This window comes from Passer domesticus, chromosome 9 (assembly GCF_036417665.1).
Source record: "Passer domesticus isolate bPasDom1 chromosome 9, bPasDom1.hap1, whole genome shotgun sequence".
Lineage (NCBI taxonomy): Eukaryota > Metazoa > Chordata > Aves > Passeriformes > Passeridae > Passer > Passer domesticus.
Genome location: NC_087482.1, coordinates 35,314,105 through 35,338,232, shown reverse-complemented (window position 1 = coordinate 35,338,232; position 24,128 = coordinate 35,314,105). Strand labels below are relative to the sequence as shown.

The 24,128-nt window shown below is 43.0% G+C and overlaps 1 protein-coding gene across 1 annotated transcript; it reads left to right on the top strand.

Annotated features, from left to right (window-relative positions):
* Window positions 1-1,925: 1,925 nt before the first annotated feature.
* Window positions 1,926-13,909, top strand: SEC61A1 (SEC61 translocon subunit alpha 1). The gene is made up of 12 exons (XM_064432709.1): window positions 1,926-2,032; window positions 3,227-3,294; window positions 3,939-4,004; window positions 4,093-4,171; window positions 4,972-5,103; window positions 6,456-6,565; window positions 6,764-6,917; window positions 7,723-7,883; window positions 8,522-8,719; window positions 8,997-9,188; window positions 10,757-10,833; window positions 11,585-13,909. Exons 1-12 carry the CDS (start codon window positions 2,026-2,028, stop codon window positions 11,769-11,771), a joined length of 1,431 nt encoding a protein of 476 aa, XP_064288779.1. The 5' UTR covers window positions 1,926-2,025; the 3' UTR covers window positions 11,772-13,909.
* The last annotated feature ends 10,219 nt before the right edge of the window (window positions 13,910-24,128 follow it).

Sequence of the window (24,128 nt, the reverse complement as noted above, 5' to 3'; positions counted from 1 at the left end):
TTCCTTTTTTCACTGTAAGATCCAAGGAAAGCTTGCTTTCAGTAACCATTTGTTCTACCTAGAACTGAACTTCAATGGCAAGTTTCACTTGAAGGACTGTACCCTCTTCATCCAAAATGTGAAGTTGTTTAGGCCCAGGATGGACAAAATACAGAGGTAGGCAAAATCCAATAAGTTTTCATCCTCCCTAAGCAGACAATTCTGTGTAGTGATTTTTTTTTTTTTTTACAGTAGAGAACCAAATTTTCTTACTGTCTAAAATTATTTTCAAAAAATAAAAACAGGAACATAAGAAGCCTGACAGATGATATATGCAAATAACAGCCTATTAAATATTCTTTGTCTATTTTTATGGCACAAAGTTTACTTGCACAAAAAGCATGTGTAACTGTGCAAATTCTGGCACCTCATTGCTTCTACCATCAATCCCCTGATCACTGCTGTGCTTCCCTATCCTGACTTCCACAGAACCACTGCTGGCTCTGCCTTTTCCACTTACCAGCGCCAATAAACCAGCACAATGTCCACTTTACTGAATTAAAACCATCTTATCAAATCAGCTCTGCAACACAGCATGTCACTTGGAAAGCAGTTGCTTTGTCTCTAATTAGAAATGACTGCATCGAAACAAGTTTCAATAAACTGGATGTTTTGAAATGAGCAACCCTGGACAAGAAGTAAAACATTCTCACAGCCATTGGCAATGTCTTCAATAACTCACAGATGAGATGCATGGTTTCAGAAGCCTGGAGAAGGGTAAATATACAGTCCAACAATTAAAAAAAAAATTTTAAAAAACCAGTAAAATAAATAAAATTTACACAGGAATTTGGGCTGGTCTTTTAAATCTCAGAAAAATAGAGATGAAATAATCAAACAAAGCACACCTAAGTGCTGAGAAAATATCAGGGAGATTTTGAGGAAGCAATTACGCACTCTATAGAGTGTATACACTGACTTTAACTGCTTTGTATAAGCACCTCTATTTGCTTTAATCTTTCCCTTGACTTCTGTTTACCTTCCCTTTCAAACTCCTGATAACTGGTCCTGCAGAGGCCTGGAGAACACAGAGAACATTGAGTGTTTCTAGAGAGAAACACCTCAGACATTCAGCCCCTGCGAGCACGTGTCCCTTGCTAGCGCTGCCGGGTGACAGTGACATGTGGCTGTCCCATGACACAGCCCAAAGCTCCACATTTTCACCAATATTTCACATTTTATTAAAGCCAGTTGGATCTGGGTGTGTTACACATGGCCAGGGACAGTGGGACACTGACCTGGAGCTGTCTGACATCGGACACCCACAATACCCGGTGGAGTTGTCACCGGAGTTCCCTCTATAATAAACAGAGATCAATACCCCTGGAGCGTGACTCATCTCATCCGAAAACTTGTGTGAGGAAAGCAGAGTCATTTCTCCAGAGATGTAAGGTAAGCAGAGTATTTCTCCACCTGTACCTCCACTGACCACAGAGTCCAGAGGACTCCCTGCACAGATCATTCCAAATGGCCAGAGGCAGCTGAGGCATTTACACAGTTTACATTTACACAGAAAGAGCAGCTGCTCTTTCTACCATCTGAGCACTTGTCCTGTGGCGGGTGCAAGGAGGTTCTTACTGCACAGCAACGCCTACAACGCCCCACTACAAAAACACACGACCAGGAAACGAATTTTAAGTGCTTATTTATGTATTTATCTGTTAAAATCTCTTAAAGCAGCGCTACGCTTTGTGCTAGCTAAAACGTGTTCTTCGACACAACCCGACACGGCAGCCAGTCCCACACCACATCAAGATGGCGGGAGGCGCAGGACTACAACTCCCGGCAAGCAGTGGAGGGCATCATCTCCATGCGGGTTACCGTTCTCCCTGACCGCAGAGCAGGGTGGGAGTTGTAGGCGGAGCGCGGCGCAGGCGCGGCGGCGGACGCGGCGCGTGGCAGGAAGCGGAAGGGGGCGGCGCGCCCGCAGCCTGACGTGTCCCTGCCGCCGCGGCCGCCGCTCGCTGCTGCTCGGCCGGCGCCGCCATGGGCAGTGAGTACCGGGAGCCGCGCTCCCGCCTCCCCTCGGGCCGGACAGCGCCGCCCGCGGGGCCGCCAGCTCCTCGCGGGGAAGGAACCGGCGCCGCGCGCCCCGCGGCGGGCGCTCCGGCGGGCTGAGGGTGGCGGGGTGCGGGGCCGGTGTCAGCTCGGGCCTGGCCCCCTCAGGGACGGTGTGGCGGGGAGGTGCGGGCGGTGTGTGCGTCCCGCAGTGGTTCTGCAGGATCCGTACCTCGAGGGGAAGCTGCTGGCAAAGCGTCTCACTCATTGCTGTGTTACTCAGATATTGGAGAGACCTTGATTTGAATTAACTTGAATATCGCGGTCCAGTGGAGCTTTTCAGATATAACCGCTTGAAATTAAGAAAATAGCTTTTGTGGGCTGGGCTTAGGTTGCCGCTGAAGCTGCAGCCTTGCATGAAAAGGTGGAAAGGCACAGTCATTTCAGTTCTGCACTGCTGTACTCTTCTTGGCTCAAATCAGTCCAAAATACGGATGCAAGCCTAGATTTGTCGTGGCAGATTTTGGATTAACTCTTCAAATTCAGAGCTCTCGGCTTATGGGAGAACTTGTGACTTTGCAAATCCCCTCTTCATTTGGTGCTTATTTTAAGACAGACTTCTGACCTAGGGATGTGTCTTTTTGGCTAGGAGGGGATCATGGCATGAGATGTTCTGCAGACTAACTTGAATTGATGTTTCTGAATTGCATGGATAGGAACTGTTAAGCTGTATGGCCCAAAAGTGTGTAGGAATTCTTAAACTGTATGGCTCAAAAAAAAAAATATATATATTACTGAAGGCACTTTTTTTCTCTCTGATATTTGGCTGGGGAGAAACTACCATGAAGTAAAAATTCAAGGGTGTTGATAAGGTCATGTAAAGTAATGACAAAGGTTTTTTGGTGCTGTCAACCTACTTGGTAAATTGGGGAAATGCTTGACTTTCTTTAATTCTGTTCCCAGTCCATACTGTACTCAAAGCACGTTAGCTGAATCTCTGTGTAATTAGAACAGAAAAGAATTTAATAATACAAAACATACACCTTGCTCTAAAGTAACCAACCAAAATTTCCCCAGATTTGGGACTGTTATTATGTAAAGTACAGGTCCAAATTCAATTCAGCTTGAGCTTTTCCAGTGTTCATTGAATCTGTGTGCTCACTTTGTCTTTGAACTTCTTTCTGTACAGTAAAATTTCTTGAAGTGATCAAGCCCTTCTGTGTTATCTTGCCTGAAATTCAAAAGCCAGAACGGAAGGTAGGTTAATAAAACTTACATCCTAGCTTTGTACTTGCGTGACATAAAACCAGAGTTTGCGTTTGTGGGATTTGGGGTTTCTTCCCTGATGGGAGAATGGCAGTTTTAGGTACAGTTGCTTTTAGTGGATGTGTGGTGCATCTCCTGTGGATGTGGTTGTACAAGAATAAATGGGCTTGGGCAGATTTGTTGATGTCACAGCAGTGCATGGTGGGATGTTGAGGGCAGCACAGATTGAAGTGTAAACTAGAGTGAGTTAAAGCCACAACTTGAAAATCTTTGCTTCATGAGCTCTAATCTAAGATTACTTACTGAGATAAGCTGCTCCCTATTACTGTTTTTTTTTTTTCTCATCATAAGCTCTTACTCATGAAAATGTGAGACTCATTTCTGTGCAAGTACTACAATTACCTTTTTATAAGCCTTTTTATTTGGATTAAATGTTGAATAAAGCTTTGTAGCTTTCCTTGGTCTTATGTGGGATGAAAGGGATGAACAGTATGTTATTTTCTTTTGGATGTTCTGCACTTTGTCCTTCCACAAGAAAATCAGATGTGCTGATGTGAAAGTTTGCTTGATAGAGTAGGTCTTATCATCTTGACAGCTTTATAATCTGTTGTTGGTTTTGTGTTTTTTCCCCTTAGATTCAGTTCAAGGAAAAGGTACTATGGACAGCTATCACACTCTTCATCTTCTTAGTATGCTGCCAGGTATGTTTCCTTCCCTTTTGAAGGAAGAGCTGAAATGTTTAAAGCATGCTGTGAAGTCTCTAATTTCATCTCTTGGTTGGAAATGCAGATTCCCTTGTTTGGCATTATGTCATCAGACTCTGCAGATCCTTTCTACTGGATGAGAGTGATTTTGGCATCAAATAGAGGTATGGCCAGACTTCCAGGAGGGCATCTCTTTTAGCTTGAATCAAAATGATTTTGGACTTGCATTCTGCTCCATTGTAATGAGTATAAAAACTGAAGTGGAAAGTGAAAAGTAATTTTTCTGTATTATTTAAAGTTATAAATCAGCGTGGCATTGGGAAAGGCACAACTTTCTGGACAAAATGAGTTTTTGGTTGACTATGTGCAATCTATCATATGTATAAAAATTGAGCTTTTTTTTTTTTGGATGGAAATGGTTAGGGAAGAGACAGTTCCTAATTACCTGTATTGCTGCTGTTGTAATCTTCAAGATTTGTTTTTCCTTGAGTGCTGTGGTTTCCTGGGTGACTTCTTTGAGTCTGTCACCCAAAAGATTGAAATGCATAGTAGTTTGTATAAATTTCAGTTTCTTGTAGGGGCTTTCTAATGCAGGTATGAAGGTTAAAATTCATGATAGTTTATATAAATTTCTGTTTCTTGAGGAAGCTTTCTAATGCAGCTGTGAATTAAGAATGGTGACAGTTTCCTGCATGCTCTTTATCATTCTATATTATTTGATCTATCAATTTATATCATACTTTGTTTTATGTAGAGTAAATCTATTCTTGACAGCAAAAGTCTTTTTCTGTGAACACAGTATTTTTGAGGTACTGAGGAGTACTACATATCAAACTGACTTCTAAAAAATGTTTGTTATCACTGATATTTTTATGGGGATTTGGAGTTTTAGATCTTCTCCATTGTGATGTAAAGGTTGATAAAAACTAACTTTGACCTTCGCTGTTCTTCCTGTGTCTGGCAGGAACATTGATGGAGCTGGGCATTTCACCCATTGTCACCTCAGGGCTCATCATGCAGCTCTTGGCAGGTGCTAAGATTATTGAGGTTGGTGACACCCCAAAGGACAGAGCTCTCTTCAATGGAGCCCAGAAATGTGAGTGACAGCTCCTGTTGAGCACTGCTGGATTAGAGTATCTCACCCTGGCAGTGGAAAGTGAATTTTCCATGGGATGAGAGGTGCAGCTGGGTTGTGGGTTTGTTGTGCTGTGTGTGTCCTGCTGCAGATACCTGTGTATTTCATCAGTCTCTCACTGACAGCTCTCTGCCTTGTTGGCTGTTAAGCTTCAGAAAGGTGTGAAAAGGAAAAGTGTCAGTGCCATTGGCATTGCTGCTGTAATCTTCCCAGATAAGTGAAGCAATGTAGAGACTGTGGAGACTCAGGTTTTGAACTGTGATGGTCTGTGTTAATCTGAGTGTTTCACAGTGATTAAGATGTTACTTGTAGCTGTTTGTACCTTGCAGCTCCAGGGCATGGATCTTTCTCATCAATAAGGGGTCTCTGTGGTCAGTTGATAATGACTTCCAGAAAAAATTGGGTGTTTTTTTAGATATTTGATGCTGTACACTATTTACTGATATATATACTGGAAAAAATCATAAGTTGCTACAGTAATATCTTAACACCCTCAGAGTTTTCAGTATCTAAAGCAGCCTTTGGTAACCAAACCCACTTGCTTCTAAGTGCATTTGAACTAGCTGTGTGTATTTCTATTTTCAGTGCCAAATTTCAGACAACAAAGTTAACTTGCTCTTGAATTTAAACACCCTGTTACTTGTGTATTCCTTCCCAAATGTTTGGTTTAACCCCATCTGGCAACTAAGTATCACATGGCACACTTGGTCACTCTCCTGTGGGAAAGAGAGGAGAATGAGGAAAAAAACCCTCGTGGGATGAGATAAGACCAGTTCCATAACTGATACAAAGTATAATATAATAATAACAATAACATCAACTGTAACAAAAAGGAGAGTGAGAAGTAAAACCTCAGAGAAACAAGTGATACACAGTGCAATGCCCACCACCTGCTGATGGCTGCCCAGCCAGTTCCTGAGCAGAGATCAGCCCCTCCTGGCCAGTTCCCCCAGCTGAGCCTGACGTTCCAGGGTGTGGAATATCCCTGTGGCCACTTAGGGTCAGCTGGCCTGGTCATGCTCCTTGCCAGCTTGTTGTGCAGCTGCTGGCTGCCAGAGCAGGGCACACTGAGAATTCCTTCACTTGGGGTAAGCACTGCTGAGCAACAACTAAAACGACAGCACATCAGCCTCTTATCAGCATTATTCTCATGGAAAATCCAAACCACAGCACTCTACCAGCTACTGCAAAGAAAATTAATTCTGTCTCAGCTGAAACAAAGATTCTCTGCTAAAAAGTGATTTCTGTTTCTCTAATTGCCCACTGACATAAGTATCCAGGATAAATACATACTTTTTCTTTTTATTCTGTAGTGTTTGGAATGATCATTACCATTGGACAGTCCATTGTGTATGTAATGACTGGAATGTATGGAGACCCATCTGAGATGGGTGCTGGTATCTGCTTGCTTATCACAATCCAGGTAATTTCTAGTCTTCTCTGCTTACTCTTCCCCTGAAAGGGTCAAAAAATCGGCTTTATGGACAGGCTGCCCCTCATGCAGAGCAAAAAGGCCCAAGTGTACCTGCTTCTTCACATATAGTCTAATCTTTTAATACACATTATTTTTCTGACAAAATTAAGACATGGTACTAATGCTCTACTTCTTTTTTTACTGTAGCTTTTTGTTGCTGGTTTGATAGTTCTGCTCTTGGATGAGCTGCTCCAGAAAGGATATGGTCTTGGTTCTGGCATCTCTCTCTTCATTGCTACCAATATCTGTGAGACCATTGTGTGGAAAGCATTCAGCCCCACCACAGTGAACACTGGGCGAGGTAAATGGCACAGTCTGCTTTCTTTACCAATAGTTTGTACAAAAAGGCAACATTTTCTGTTTTTCTGCACTGTTAAGTTAATGCCAAATGCTGTTGCTGCCATCTTGACTTTGTAGGGAATCCTGCTAATGCAGCAGGTGCTGCTGTGCAAATTGCAAGCACAAAGACATTTTTTTCTCAATTTGTATCTCATGAGATATTTACTGAATTGAGTTTCTTACAGTGCCTTCATTAAAGTCAGCAGTAGTAGACTGCCATTGTATTATGGTTGCTATCCAACTAACTGACCAAATATTAGCTGTTTCTTTCTGCTCCTTGCATTTTTTACACTTTGCCCTAAAGACCTTATTCTCCCAAATCCAATGGAGATGATCCTGTTTGCTGCTGTGTAGTAGAAAACAGAAGTGAGGTTATGCCATGTGCTGTAATCCAAACAATAACTTGTGTCTTACCACTCACACTAGAAAGCCTGATGCTTCCCTGTAAGTTTACTTTTTTTTTTAATCAGGAGAAGGAAAGAAAGAACTTGGTGCTTGTCAGTGTTTCTAGAGACCAATAGAGCTATCCTTTGCTGGGTTATGATTTAGTTTCTAGGCCACTACAAGGGGATTTTTAAAAAAATCTTGGAAATAACATAGCTGACATGAAGGATGACAATATAAAAGTCTGAGAACATGCTCAAGATGCAAAAGACTCAGAGCAATCCTATTCTAAATCCTGTAGTTCAGAAATATGCTTAATTGTACAAAACACTGAAACTTGGAGATAATCACAGCTCGCGTAACTTTTTCTTTTCCTTTGCAAGGGATGGAATTTGAGGGAGCCATCATTGCTCTGTTCCACCTCCTGGCCACTCGCACAGACAAAGTCCGAGCTCTTCGTGAGGCCTTTTACCGTCAGAATCTTCCCAACCTCATGAATCTGATTGCCACCATCTTTGTCTTTGCAATTGTCATTTACTTCCAGGTCAGTTGGGATAATTGTAAAAATTACAGGGTTTTAAAACTGTATGGAAGAAGGTCTGAAATTTGCTTCCTTCTACAAGACATTATATATTCACAAGGCTCATTTTTGTACATGCAGGATCTGGATGTTCATTATGCACTGCCTTCTCTTAATTAGTTTTCACACTTACAGTAGTCACACAGAAGGCTTGAGACTTAGTTTGGTCTCTGAAAAAAGAAACAAATAAAACAAATAAAATGCATGCATGTGATATTGTCTAAACCCAAATACTATTGCTTTTTACTGAGAAACACTTTGAAGTTTTTAGGCCTGTTTGTTGCTGAAGAATGTAGGAAGTTGTAATGTTTCTTTTACTGGATGCTTTGTCCAGTCTTCTTGAAACTTCAGATTTCTTCTCATGTCTGAATCTTTCATACCTTCTTGTGTGTGGGTGTGTGTTTAGACAACCATGCAGTTTTGCAGACCCTTTGAGAAGGTTCTCATGGACAGGAGAGCCCTCTGGGCAGAGTATTTGTACTTGCACAAAATGATTGCAGGTTTCTTCTGTTGCTGTCAAAGCCTTGCACTTGCAATTTATGATCTCTGCTATGGGTTGCCATCCAGGTATAATGAGGGACTTTCTTTTGAAAACTTTTCAGGGCTTCAGAGTGGATCTTCCTATCAAATCTGCTCGCTACCGGGGCCAGTACAACACCTACCCCATCAAGTTGTTCTATACTTCCAACATTCCCATTATTCTGCAGTCTGCCCTGGTGTCAAACCTGTATGTCATCTCCCAGATGCTCTCTGCCCGCTTCAGTGGCAACTTGCTGGTCAGCCTGCTGGGCACCTGGTCTGTGAGTATTCCTTCTCATCTTGTACACATTTTTACAAGAGCACCGTTGAAATGTGGGGCTGAAGAGATGGTCTCTCAATATTAAGACACACTTTGATAGGTGGTCATGCACGCTGAAACTCCTAAATTAGTAATTAGTTTGAATTAATGGTGGCATACGAGGCTTGCTGGAATGAATGTAAATTATGCAAAGGTGATACAAACTTTTCTAAGACTTGGCTTAATGGCTAAGAAATAGTGACAAGATTGGTGACTCACTGCTTGCTTTCTTCTGCCAGGACACATCATCTGGAGGCCCTGCTCGTGCTTATCCAGTTGGTGGACTCTGTTATTACCTGTCACCCCCAGAGTCCTTTTCTTCAGTGTTGGAAGACCCTGTACATGCAGTTGTTTATATTGTATTTATGCTGGGTTCCTGTGCTTTCTTCTCTAAAACATGGATTGAAGTCTCTGGCTCCTCTGCCAAAGATGTAAGTTTAAAATGACAAATTACATAAGCTTACATTATGAAAACAGATGGGCAGTTATAAGAATAAGACTGACTTTCTTCTGAAAAAGCTGTTCTGGTAATCTTGTTCATAATATTCATTGTTTGTGTAAGCAGGGACTGTGTCTTTCTTTAATTGAAAAAGATTAAGACAGAATGGGGGTCATTTTCTTCCTGTTTTCTTTACTGCTTTTTCAAAACAACATCAAAACTTAAATTGCTTTAATTGGAATTAGGAAGCTTAGAACATAGAAATATGTGATCAGTGTGAGAGCAGGAAAGGTAGCAGGAGAGGTGGAAACTTTCAGTGCCACATGAGAGGTGCACTGTGTGCAAGGCAGTTGCCACTTGAAAACTTGCTGGTAAAGCTCAGACAGCCATTCCTGACAGAGAGGTCTGAGCTTCCTTTGTGGGAAAACTAACTAGAGATTGTTATTTTTAGCTAGAGTGCACTGACAATGGAGAATATTGATATACCTGAGGCTAGCTTCTCAAAATTTCCATTTGCAACAGGATATTTAACATTCAGGAGCTATATCATCCTGAAATTGGAGTTGGAAAGCAAAATGGAAAATAGCTGCCATTGTGGTATATTTGTATTGTGTGGTCCTGGGTAGGAGGTGAAGTTTGGCAGCCGTATGGAATGGTTTAATCTTTCTTTAACAAATAAGTAACTGCACAGTTACTGTGACAGTGTGAGCACTCTTGTTTTGCACTTGCATCTTGCTGCTTCTCAGGCATGCAGGGCTGCACTCACAGCCATGTACAGTCAGGTTTTTATTTCAGAGTAAACCAATTTAGTATTCAGAGTAGACAGCTTTTAACACTTTAATACTTTTTCCTGATACTAAATAAAACAATTTTAGGTTCATGCAAAAAAGTTTAGAAATGAGAGTTGATAAATTATTACTTAAGTGTTCACTGTGTAGTGGAAAGCTGGCAGCTTCCTCATCTAAAAGTGTGTTTTCTCAATGCATGGAGTCAGTGATGAGCACCTTCATGTTCCCCTGCTAGAGTTTGTTACCCAGAGTTGTTAGTAAAGTGTTTGCAGAGCTCTGCTGTAACTGCAGAAATCCAGTTTAAGAATAATGTTCCAAGAAGGGATTCTAAGTCTAGTTTCTAGTGTGGCTCCACAAATAAATAGTTGACTCAGCTGAATGCAGGAAACTGAAATGGAATGAACACTTCAAGGAATGGTTTTGCAACATCTATGGAACCCTCATCAGGGGAAGGGTAGATGGCAAAACATGGATTGAATTATGTGTATGAGAGCCTACCAATATCCAAATTTTCCTTTTCTCACTAGGACTAGAAATATCCAGAAAGCTTTGTATAATTGACAGGTAGAAAAGTGACTGTGACTATAATTTATCTGAAGTTAAAGTACTGGATATTTTGAACTCAGATGAATAATGTAAAACACAATCTAAAACCCAAAGCAATAAAAAAACACCCAACCCCACCACCATTTACTTGTTTTCCCACAGTACTACATTCCATGGCCTTGGGAAATCACAGTAAACTTACTTTCCATTCCTTCTTTCAATACAGGTTGCCAAGCAATTGAAAGAACAGCAAATGGTAATGAGAGGCCACAGAGAAACTTCAATGGTACATGAACTCAACAGGTGAGCTACTTATTCACTGGCTGTTCATGCAAAGTGTTATGGGCAAACAAAGAGCAAAGCTTGCTTTGACTTCCATTTCCTAGATCCTACAACACAGGTGTTATTTCAGCTTTGATGTCACATGCATATGACATAGAATATTATCTTATTAATGGAAGACTTCTACAGTACAGCTTATTTTTGCCTTTCATTTAAAGAATTTGTCTCAAATTCTGGACCTTTTATTCTCCTGTTTTATTTCTTCATTTATATACTCTTCTCAGGGTAGCTAGTAGTACTTTACTACTTCAAGCTGACCCAGAAGTATGTTCTTACTGTAATTTTTCATGTGTTATTAGTCGTGAAGACTGTTTTCATGCAGACCTTGCTTCTAAAACAAGTAGTTACTTAAATCTCCTAGGTGCAGGGAAGGGCAGGGGTTGATGTCTTCAGGTTTTCAGATTTCAGGGCAGGACCTGTGTACCTTTTTTGTTATGGTAATGTTATTGTAACTTTGAACTTCAGTCACCTACAGACGATTTGAAGAGCCAGTAACCACGAGTTTAATATTTGTGCCTAATTCCACGGTGGACTGTAGTACCTTGTCCTCTTAGTGTAGCATTTTTTTTCTACTCCAGTCAGGTTGAGCATTTTATATTCTTACCCAGATTGCAGACTCACAAGGGAAGAGAGTATTCTGCCATTGATATTTTTGTTACTATCTAAGCAAACTCTAATGGCCCCTTTTCTATTCCCATTTGGTGTTTTCCAGGTACATCCCTACAGCTGCTGCCTTTGGTGGGCTCTGCATCGGCGCCCTCTCTGTGCTGGCAGACTTCCTTGGGGCAATTGGCTCTGGAACTGGAATTCTGCTCGCTGTCACCATCATTTATCAGTACTTTGAAATTTTTGTAAAGGAACAGAGTGAAGTTGGCAGTATGGGAGCTCTTCTTTTCTAAACCTAGTTTCTCATGGACCCCGGAAAGAGAGCAGGGACATTGTCAAAGTGTAGCCAGTCAGGGGAAAAGAAGTATCAGAAACTTGATAGTGTCATTCTATAGAAACACATATTTTAATAATGTTTCCAAAGCACATTCCCTTATGTTCAAACTTTTCTAGCATACTGTTTGCATTTTATAAATTGATGAGGAAGATGTGCAAAAAATTTTTTTAAGAAAATTGTTTTTTAATTATGTGTTAGGAGAGTCAGCTTTCTGACTTGGATTTAGTTCAATGACTCCTGAAAATTTTTTGAGCCCCTTTCACATTTAGTAACCTGAAGCCTTTACAGGTTTTAATTAATGTTTGTTAAATGAATATTTGGAAGGGATTTTTTTTCCATTTAACTTGTTTTTGCAGCTCCTTTGCATAATGGTGAAAAAAACCTCTCCAACTGATGCTCAAGTTCCAAAATTGTGGTTGTAAGCACAAACGGTGCTTAATGTGTTAGGGGTATTTTTTTCAGTATGGCAGATTTGAAAGGCAGTTGTTTCTTTTTACTATGATATAATATCTATAATTCCAAATGTTTTGTCTTGTAATTACTACACTAGACTTTGTCAGCTGTTGAGTATTGGCTTGAGACTGTTTTCAAGTTTCTGTGTAAGAAAGGAATGTGTCCTTTCCCACCACCTCTCCTCCACAAGCAGAAAACTCAGGTAAATCTAGATTCTGCCAGAACCTGTGCCTCAGAGTTGCTACTTTGAAACTTGGTTAAACCAACTTTGTAAAGCCTTCTAATTAGTCTTTATTGCCATTAGTGGCTGTGCTTCTAGTTCTGATGTCAGCTGAAAGGAATGAGTGTTATGGCTGCTTAGATGCAAGTCTGCTTGTGCTCTTGGCTAGAGTGAAGTTTGTCTCCTTGATAATGAATTCTGGTCTCGTAGCCATCAGGATGTTATCTGATTACTCATATCTAGTGAATTTTGAGTCTCATTACCACAAAAGAGTGGAAAGAATGGATGCTACTTGTCTGTTTTTGTAGATCTAGATACAAGACCCTTGTCAGATAACTCCACTAAGGGGCTTATGTAGGAGGCTTTTCCATCCTATAATCTCATGGATTTGAGTGGAACATAGGAAAATACTCTTTCAGAAAGTATTGGGATTCCTTTTTGAAGATCACACCTTCAAAAATGGAGAGTTTACAGTTCTGGCTGTAATGGACCAGAATAAAACTTAATTTTCCATTTTAATTTAGATTGTCAGTACTAATCAGGTGCCTAGGACCAAATGCAAATATTTGTGTATGAGTCTTGTAAATACACTTCTCCTCAATCAGTATTGGACAACGTGGAAACCAGAAGGAGGAGTTGTGGCTGCTGGAACTTTTCTTTACACTGCATCAACATGCCTTCTGTGTGTTATTGCATGTTGGGCAGGCAGTCTGTGAGTCACTGTTCCTGCTGGAGTGGTGGGACTCTGTTACACACCCAAGGAGCACAGATGACATCCAGAAACCCTGGTTAATACCCTGAGCTCAGATACCAAACACGTGGGAAATCTGCAAAAGTGGAATGAGATGCACCTGTCAATGCCTGGGATGAGGATCACAACTGGAAAGGAGTAAAAGAATTGGGATGAAGTATCCATGAAATGATCACTGTCAGCCATTCACTATGATGTCACACTACGTTCAATAATTTTTCTGGATTTTATGAAGTACTAATGCACCACAGCACAACTGTGATGTGAGATGGGGACAGTTAAAAAGTGGCATTAAAAGGAGAGGGAAAGGGTTCTGATACAATTCTGCTTTGGGGATTTTGTTGTTGTTTTTCCAGGAAGCCCAATACAAACTTTATTTTAATATAAAAGACTCCACTTTTGTGCATGCTGCTCTGGCTGGGCTGGAGCTGTACTTGTATTTTTGGTCATATCTGTTTGAACTGGTTGCAGTTTAGACCATTTGCTCTTTGCTATCTAAGCAGCACTTGTTCTTTGCATCTGTATTTTTTGTGGTCTAGTGGTGAATCTTTGTTATCAAACAGCTGTGTCCTCAAGCAGAACCTGCTGTCCATACAATGGATGTTCACAAAAAGAAATAATGCCTATAAAATCTGCTTTATAATGAAATAAAGTACGTCTTTGGAGCTAGTGCTTGGCTTTTGGTGCTTGGATACTGTTACAATTCTAACACTTATAGAATAAGGTTGCCCATCTATGAGGCTGAGAAAGTGGTACCCTCAAAACACCTGATCAGAGTATCAGTGTGAAATAAAGACAATTTGTATTTGCTCCAAGGTCTCTCAGTAGTGGGTTGCCAAAATATCTGGATCTTGACCATTCCTTTAGGCTTTTCTTTTTGAGTTGCAATTCTAAAGGCGCTGCACAAGTAAATAGAGGGTGAGTGGGCTAGTGATGTATCACTAACAAAAACTTTCCATTAGAGATACAGTGCCAGTAGTGTGATAATTGACACAACAAAACTCAAAGCTGATGATATTCCCAATATTGTTTTGCCCTTTGAGTTTTTGAACTTAGAGTAAGGGAGAATTTTGCCTTCCTCCTGAATAGAAATATCCCATTACTTGAAAGCAAATTTACTTAAAATACTGTGACTGGATGCAGGTAGTTCAGCCACAATTTTGGTCATATTTGAAGTCGCTCTAAACAGCAGCCTAATTTCTCCCTTGCTGTTTTATTTTTCCTCAGGAGACTTGCATTGATGACTGTAGTTGCTGTGGGAATATTATGTCATCTCACATATGATCACAGAAATAGTTGAGGTCACTGTAGGTGTGATGAGTTATGTGCAAGAGCTGGATGAGAACCAACACCAGGGCAACGTCTGACATCTTTCTCCTGGGGTTGTTTTGTGCAAAATTCTTGACATGTCCTTTTCTTCTGCAGTGCAGGTTTCATGTGAAAGTTTCTTTAGCATTTAAGTGCTGGATATTTGATTTTTTTTTCCCTTTTGTCATTATTCATGAAGCCTTAAAAATCACCAGGTTTATTTTAGTTCATTTATTCCTAGAGCCATAAAATTTTGAAATGGCAAACAAATGGGCTTTTCCCCTTAATTTCTCAAATTTTATTGTTGGGTTTTTATATTTAAAAATAAATTAACTCCTTATGGCTGCAATTGTAAAGGTTGTTGCTTTAAATGCTTCATTACTGTGCTCCCTTGATTTTTTCTGGGGATAAAGGCTGTAAACAGACTGATTTGTGGAACAGGCTTCTCAGCCAGGTTTGATAACAGAGGAAGCCAAGGGACCCAGTGGCTTTTCCTAACTGTCCTCTCTTGGAAGGAGGATTAACAGGCTTTAGGTGGCCCTCCGTTTCCCCACCGCTGTGGGGAGGCTCCGAGGTTCCTGGCAGCTGTTTGCTCAGGGATGTGCTGTGACACGGCCGGGTCCTGGATCCCAGACCCCTCCCGGTGCTGCTGGCTGCGCACTCAGCCCTTCCCAGGCCCGCTGCCTCCCCGCGGCTCCGTGCAGTGGAGAAGGGACAGGACAGGACAGTGTCCCTCTGGGCAGGGGGGGACACTGGTGGCATCTCGGGTGTGCGCCTTGCCTGTCCTTCACCTCCTTTCCCCGCCGCTGCTCTGCCAGGTTCTGCCGTGACCCCCCGGCCTTGGGCAGCCTCCTGCCCTAAAGGATGTGCGGGTGCCGGGGCAGCGCCGGCGGCTGCGGGGCTGCGGCTCCGGGGCGGCTCCTGGATCCCGGAACGGCTCTGGATCCCGGAACGGCTCCTGGATCCCAGAACGGCTCCTGGATCCCAGAACGGCTCTGGATCCCAGAACGGCTCCTGGATCCCAGAACGGCTCTGGATCCCAGAACGGCTCTGGATCCCAGAACGGCTCCTCGGTCCCGGAGTCTCCGCCCGCCGGGTGGCAATGTTACCCTGCGAGTCAAGCACGGCACTCGGAATCAGGGAAAGGCGGATCCAACCTGTCCCAAATTTGTCCTTTCCTTTCCTTCCCTGCTGTGCCGGTGGGCGTCGTACAATGTAAAAAGTTCAGAGCCGAGTTTGCCAATATTTATTTGTGCTTCCTGGAGCTGCGGCCAGGATTGAGGTTGTTTTAAGATGAAACGCTGAAAATAATATTTTAGAGCGTTTATAATGTTTATGATATTTTCTAATATATTTCAAGCATGCTGAGTGCCAAGGGGCAGTTGTCTTCTTCTGCCACTTAAGCCTAGACTGAGACAGTCTATGGGATTGGAAAGAAGACAAGAAAAGAAGCATTTAAAACCAAAATCAGTATTCTAAGCTGGGGACCTAATTAGTCAGCTAGACTTTAAGCTGCTGGTTTATAATATGCTCCTGGATGGATCTGCGAAAATTGAAACTCTTCTGTGGGCCAGGTTCTAGCAATCCTCTGGCCACTGCCAGCGTGGTTCCAGCCAAGCTGGCAGCGTTTGGCAGAAAGGAAATACCCTGACAATTGGCACCTCCTTTGGCAGCTGTATCGGAGGCTGGAGACTGAAGGAGCACAGACATGATACACTCTGTCATCGCAGAGGGGGCTGGCAAGGTCAGAGACAGGATGCTGGCTCTGAGATATTTCTTGCTGAAGAACAAGAAGACTGGGCCAATATCTCAGAAATAGGAATACCTGGGAGCTTAAAACAGAGGGAACAAATAGAACAGTGAGGATACATATTTTTAAGAAACTGTTTCAGGTATTTTTATATTGCTTTGAAGAAAATCAGGATACGTGGCACATATATAAAATCCCAGATTCCTCTTCTTAGATATTAAAGCTAAAGTGGATGGTTCCAAAAATGGTGTGAGTACTGCTGGGGAATATTAGCTATCTGAAATCTCAGGCAAGTATTACCCACTTTAATCTTCAGCGTGTCTGAAGCTCTCTGATGTTCTTACAGCTCTAATGTGTCTCTTCTTTATACCTGTGCTGTGAAGATTTATGAAAGAAGAAGGCAGCTCCAGACATATAGGAACAGGGAACAGTGAGCAGAACATTCAGCCTGATTAACTTCGCTATATAAGTGAGATTTTTATTTTTTGTTTAAATAGCTTCATCTTTTGGCAGTGCAAGAACATGAAATTGCTGTTGCTGCTGGATTCCCTGGGGCTGCAGAACTATGCCTAATGCAGGTAGAGCAAGGGCTCCCTGTGGCCACAAATGTGGTCACTTACACAAGGATTTGGGATTACAGAGCTGCAGGAATTAACTGGAGGGTGTGTGGAGAGAGGCCATGAAGGGATTGTGGCAAGAAGCAGTGCAGGAGCCAAGGGGCAGTGAGGGGATGTACCCTTGTGAATCTGGGATGTGGTGGTGTGATGTGCCTATACCTAAAATCAGTGCATCTGAAAATGCTCTTGAGCTCCAGGATTCTGAAGAGCTCTGACTACAAATTATGAGTGCCTTGTGTGGCTGTGGATGGTGATTAAAATGCAGAGGGGCAGCTGGATCTCCCCTGCCAGACAAGCCCAGAATACCTGTGTGCTATAGAAATCAATGATTTATTTAACCTTGGTATCCCAGACTGACCTCATGTTTCTTTAGAACTGTCCAAAGGGTTTTTTGTGCTCTGTAGATGTAGAAACTTGTAAGATACAAATGTGTGTTTGTTAAAATAATTCCTTTCCTAAGCACTTTTATCTTGGATGTCTGAGGATCAAGCTTAACCTGTTGATTTTTAAGTTATTAGGAGAGCATTTTTTTAACCTATCCCCCTTGCTTTGAGTGACTCTTGAAAGGAGAAGAGATTTATTGGGGGGGACATGTTAATTTCCTCAAGTAGGGAGAAAAGAACTGTCTCTTATCTCAGTGCCTCCCATTTCTTAAGCAGTGCAGGCTGGCGGAAACAAGCCAACATTTGGGATAAGACTTATCTAATTTAGTGATGGAACACAGTAGCACAAGCCAGGGAGTCTGACATTACTTTCTGCAACTGAGGTACATCAAAGTCATTTTTATTTAGGTTTAAACACAGGTATCCACCTTTTTGTAGAGGAAGCTCACAGGATTCATTAAACTGGAATGGTGACAGGGATACAGCATGTGAAAAGAGAAGGGTTCTAGTTGTAGAGCAAATAGATTAAAAGTGTTTCCATTTTTATGAAGTGGGTTCTCATCTGTTATATTTGTTGCAGGAGTTGTTTCTTCTGCATGTGAATTCTCTTTTCTGTGGGTACTGTCTGTAATTACAATATCATGGAGATTTTTGGTTCCAAAAATTGTGCACTCTGAAAAAAAAAAAAAGGCTGCAGAGCAGAACAGGATCTGTCTCCAGTCCTACAGCTGATCATTACAGGAGTCCTGGCTCAAACAATATCTCCCCTTCTTTACTTGCCTCTTCCACTGATGTTGCCTCTTAAAAGACCAGAAGAAGCATTAACTCTGTAGTGACTGAAATGCAGATCCAAACTGCACATCCATATGTATATAAAGTAGCTGTCTTTAAAACATAACTATCAACACTTAATTAATTAAATAATACCCTTCATTCTGTACTTAATCCCAAAATCAGTGTGTGACCAGTGAGCTCATACCTGTAGGAGAATGGGGGTCAGAGAATTAAGTGGTCCATGTGCCATCATGGTCATGTTTTCCTTTGTTCATGCAGAATTGCTGATGCATCGTGGTCTTGATATTATTTCACCCTTGCAGAAATTTCTGCTTCTGCAGAGAGTGTTTCCCTTATGCATAATCCATTAAATGATGATGAGAGCTTTGAGTGCTGCAATTCATCAAGTTTAACACTTTACTGTAAGAGAAGACAAAACCATTTCTCTATGGTTTTGGTTGTTAAACATAATAGCTATAAAATTGACTCAATCTAGATATTTTACCTAAGCAGAGGTGACAGATTGATGCTGCTGGGGTTCTAGAAGGTGTTATTGGAGACATAATGAAGTTTCCTGCAGGCTGTTACATTGCTTCAGCTCAGGGAGCTCTGTGTGAGCATAATGAAGCTGCACCCTCTAATCATCAGGAAAAAACATCTTCATTTAGTCCAGGGTCCAACTGAAAGACCTGAGCAAACTTGAAAGACCTGAGCAAAATCCTCCACTTTATTTCCTTGTGTTCCATGAGTGGATCTGTGCTGGGAAGTTCTTGTACAAAACGGGTATTTCTCATGTCAGAACTTCAGTCCTTCTGTGGAAGTGACCCTTAGACAGTCCAAACCTCACATTTCCCATGATAATGTGGTGCTGCTAATGCAAACACATTGGGGAGCACCCTGTTTCCCTGCCTGGAGCCCCCTCAGCAGGTGCCTCTGTCGCCTGAATAGATGCTGTTCTGTTCCATTACTGTGCAGAGCCATTACTGCAGCTTTGTCTTTCTCCCATAAATCCTCTGGCAGGAGCACGATGTGGCTCCTACCAAATACTTCTGTCAGGGGTAGGAAGGGCCAAGGGGAGCAGAATGAGGAGCAGAATGCCCAGAAAGGTGGACAGCACAGGTCAGCTTTCTTCCCTGTGCACCAGAGCTTTGTGCACACACATCTGTGTGCTGGAAGGCACAAGAGCCTCGTGCCGTTGGCTGCCAAATCAGATGGGGCACAGGGGCTTTGTGACCTTGTCCAACACGACCTTTCAAAGGCTGTGAGATGAGCTTGTTTTCATTTTATAACAACAGCAAGAGCACTTGACCATGTAAAACAATTTTGCTATATTTCTATCTAAAAGGGTTAACAATTCCTGGATGTAATTTTTTTTTATTTTCTCACTTGTTCCTATGTGTGTGTTCCATTGGTCTTTCAATGCCATTGGATGAGTGCTTTCCTGCTGCCCCAGCACGGGCTGGGTGGGGTTGCCTGCTCTGATTCTGTGTGAGGGAAGGTGACTGCTTTTTCTGAAGACTGGTGATGGTATGTGTGGATAGACCTGGCAAGATCCTGCCTTCTGGATTGGACAAAGCAAATTCATCCTCTGAAAAAATCTATCCAGAGGGACAGGACCCTTTAGGAGTATATAGTTATCAGTCTCTGTAATCTTAGGTGCCTATCACCTGTATCCAAGTTGTACAATACAGATGTCCAGAGGGGCTGGAGCCATTCAATAAAGCTGCTGCAATAGTTCTTTACATTAATACTGAGTTTGAACACATCACTCCTGTGGTCACTGCTCTGGAAAACCACGTGCAGCTCTCAGACCTGGAGAGCTCTGGGGATAATAAAAGAGCAGACAGGCTGAAGCAGGGCTGAGGATCCTGACAGTCCCCACTTGGGACCCAGCAAAGGTGCTGCTGGGGAATTGGTTTTGGCTTCTGTGGCAGTGTTTGGCTTGCTAGTCCCCAGTATTTACCTAAATATGTTTTGGATTGCTGCAGCTGCTATTGTTGGTGATAAAGGCTTGGACAAAAGGTCTATTGATCAGGCAGCCCTGGCCATCCATCTCTGTCTGCCTCTCCGGGCTTTGGTGGCAGTGATGCTGCTGAGCTCTGCTGTGCCCCAGGCTGGCACAGGGCTCTGCTCCCTGCAGGGAAAGGGTGTGATGGCACCACAGACCCCCTGCCTTTCTCCCCACACACACACGAGCATCTCTGTGTGATCACAGAGCGATGTGAGCCTGGTTCACAGCTCATGATCATCTTGCTCCCATGGTCTGGTTCGGTAAGGAACAGTCTGCCAGGTTTGAATGCTCATGACATTCCAGCCTCACAGAGCAGAGAGATTATCACACAAAAAAAGTTCTGAATGTTATACTTTTTTTTTTTTTTTATGAATTCAACTATTGAGTGGAGAAAATCTTGTGATTGGAGGAAAACCCCTGGGTTTCTTAGGAAAAGTGAAATATTTCCTGTAGTTAGTTATTGTTTAAGTTAAACTTTGCTTCTCTAATGATGAAAAATGGTGTGTGGTGCAATTAGATAACACACAGAAAATATTCATATTTCTGGAATACTTGTCAAAGTACAGTCCATGTTAGAAATGAAATTGCATCTCATGCAACGATTCTTGCATTGACAGAGAAATTAAATACTTTTATTCCTAAAATAGGAGAGAATAAGATATTGAAAATAAAAGGCATGAATATTGCTAATGTGTATACAGAAAACATGGTTATATCTTGTGGCTCTGAAGTGGATCTTACATCCAGACATAATAATGCAGATAAATAAAAACTTCTGTTTTGAAGAACTAGCTGGGGGAAAAAACAATGTGAGATTTCAATATAGATTCTTTTTAATGTAGTTAAGAGAGTACAAAATTAAGGACTGACAGTAAAGTTGGCAACAATAAGTGGGAGTTGTAGTTACCTGTTTTAACATGTAATAACTCAAATTGAAGTATTTATTCATTTTATAGGAGACTTTCTTTTCAAGCAGTGAAGTACAGAAGTAACAGTATCACTTCAAAAATGAATATATTTTTATACATGTTCCCATGTGTTCCTAATTTTTTGTTTTGTTTTTCTCAGTTGAGCCTTAGCTGTTTCTGACGCCTCCTGCTCAGGAGGGAAAGGTGGGGAAAGGTGGGGTCGGTGTCCCCTGGCTGGAGCCAGGGGCTCAGCACAGAGCACAAGCTCTGGCACTGCTGGATCTGCGAGGATTTGGGAAGCCCAGTGTGGGTGGTGGCCGTGGAGCACAGACGGGCAGGAGCTGGGCCGTGGGGCCGTGGGGCCATGGGGTGATGGGGCCATGGGGTGATGGGGCTGTGGGGCCATGGGGTGATGAGACCATGGGGTGATGGGGCCATGGGGCTGTGGGGCCATGGGGCTGTGGAGCAATGGAGCCATGGGTTGATGGGGCCATGGGGCTGTGGGGAGATGGATGCAGAGCACCGAGCACTGGGACAAGCCAGGCTGCGGCCCCCCCGTCTGCTCTTGGGAAGTTCCTTGGGAAGAAGTTTCTCCACGGCAGCAGTGACAGGAGCCCCTGTGTCCCCGGCAGGCTTCGCTCTGGCTGGTGAGGCCAGCTGAATGTGGAGGTCCCTGAGCTCACCCCGATGCAGGAGCTGTGCTGAGCTCCATGCTCGCCCCGCATGGCCCTGCCCTGCTCCTCCCCGCCTGGGGCTGCTTCCTGCTGTCCCCGCGGTGCCCCCTCGGCCCGTCCCCGCTGTCACCCCTCGTTTGCCGTCGCTCACATCAGCGGCGATGCCCCGGGGAGATCAAGGAGCGCTCGGACAATGGGGCACTGTCCCGGGCTCCTGTGCTCTGCCCGGGAAGCCAGCCTGTCCCGCACAGCGACAGCCCCGTGTCCCCTCGGCTGGCAGGTCAGAGCCAGGTGACTGGGACTGATGCTGCAGATGTGAGGAAAGAACTTTGGTGGGAGTGAATTGTGACTGCTTTTGGCTGGTGAGATAATTGAGGGGAGCCGAGTGTTTTGAGTGGTCTGATAAAAGGGGTGCAGGATTTGAGGTCCCCCATGCACAAAAACTTGGAAATCATGTGTCCAAGAATGTGTCTCTAATAGTAATTGAATGCATTATTTGATTCATAACTTGAAGTAAAACCTCTGCCTGGGGTTTTGGTGGATGTGCTTCTCTACTCAACACTTTTTTGTTCTCCCCTCTATTTGTTTACTGGCATTAACTTCCTGGGAAGAAGCTTGCCAGAGAGACTGCTGCATTTCCAGGGGATTTCTCTTTCTCTTGCTTTCTCCATTTCACCTTTCTACTCTTCCTCTCTCTTTCTCTTGTCTTGTGATGCACAACCTTTTTTCAAACATCCCATCTCACCTGTGCTCCTCCTCCTGCTTTCTCTGGGATTGCATTGTTATACAGAGAGTTTATTCCTTCCCTCTGGTTGTGCTTTCTCTTGCCTTTCTTAGCATATTTCTGACTTTCTCTTTTTATTTTTCTTTCCTCATTCTCTAGATTTTCTTTCTTCTTCCTCAAACTTTCTTCTCCTGTTTTGTGGAATTTTATTTTCCATTCTCTTCTTCCTTGTATCTCTCAGGTTTGCCATCCTCCCTTGCAGTGTCTGCTCCTTGTTTATCACCCTTTCCTTCAGTCTGCTCTGTCTTCTGCAGGGTGTCTCAGGAGGCAATAAACTGAAGTCCCACGGCCAGGCCAGAGGTTCTGTCCAGTGTGATGGGCACATAGGATCCTACAAATGAACAGAGGAGTTTATCTGTGTGAGGTCATTGGAAATTACATCTAGCCTGCCAGCTCCCCCAGCTCCCCCTCTCGCTGGCAGAGGACAGGTGGTGTCTGCTGATCAGCCTGACCTCCCAGTTTGGGAAAAGTGATGCTGAGCCCTGCTCATGCTTGGGAGGAACATGGGATTATTTTGTTGGGCAATGTGCATCTTGACCCATGATCCGGTCAAACCTCATCACCCAGGAAATATTGGAATGAATCTACTCAGATGGGAAACTGACCTCAGATGCAGAGATGTTGCAGTGAATGATTATCTGAGGATGGTTTTGGTTCCTGTTGGATGTGGGTGATAATCCCACAGAGCAGAGAGGGTCCTGTGCTGTGAGAGGCACTGTGGGTCACACTCACAGCCCACACCTCCACACTCCCTGGTGCTGCTTCTCATAGCATTGAGCCTGAAGAATCCCCTCTCCTGACCATTCAAGCCCAGTCTCAGTGGTTCAGGAACATTCCATACTCTCTGTTCTGGGCTGTAAATTTTCCCAGACTTTTCCAGTGTGGCATTACCTTGCTCCATCAGTCATATTTCACCCTAGAGATGCTGTCTCTTGATGGCAGATGAAGTGGAGTGATTGAAGCACTACTAGGCTGGGCCACTGTAAAATATTCTTTATCAAAAATGAGTCCTGCAAAGAGGGCTGTAATTCTTTTGACCCCCTCCTTTTTTATTTTTTCCTGTAGGAGTATTTCAGCTATGTAATTAATTTTTTTTTAATATCTCTCTTTCCAGACTTTTTATTCTGGTCCCAGAGCCTGCGGTTCCTGCGGGGTGTGAGGAGGAGGGCTGAGTGACAGGCTAATAACCTGCTCTGGCTCTCGCTCCAAGCCCAGTGGCAGGTGTCCCAGAGCCCCTATTGAATGCCACCATCCAAAAAAAAAAAATTATCAACAATCTTCCTTCAACAATGATTTATTATTGCCATAATTTGCCTTGGTACAATGAGCTGCAGAGTGTATTTCTGCACCCGACTGACAGGTATTTGATGGCTCCAGGTTCCTATTTTATTTAGTCTTGAGCCTAATATGATTTGGTTACCCTCGCTCCCTCCTTCCCATCCCTCTTCTCCCTCCCCACCCAACCTTTTCTCATTTTGTTTTGTTTTCTAAGAGTGTGTTTCGCATAACCCTGGGCTGGCTGACAGCGCTTGTAAAAACCAGAAGTCGATCTTGCAGTGGCTTTTCACCATTAATCAAGCTGCCTGGAATTGGAAAGTAACACTGACAGGCTTTTATCTTGGAGAGAAGGAGGATGGCAGATGTATTTTATGGTGGATGAGCCTTCACGGCTTCTATTAG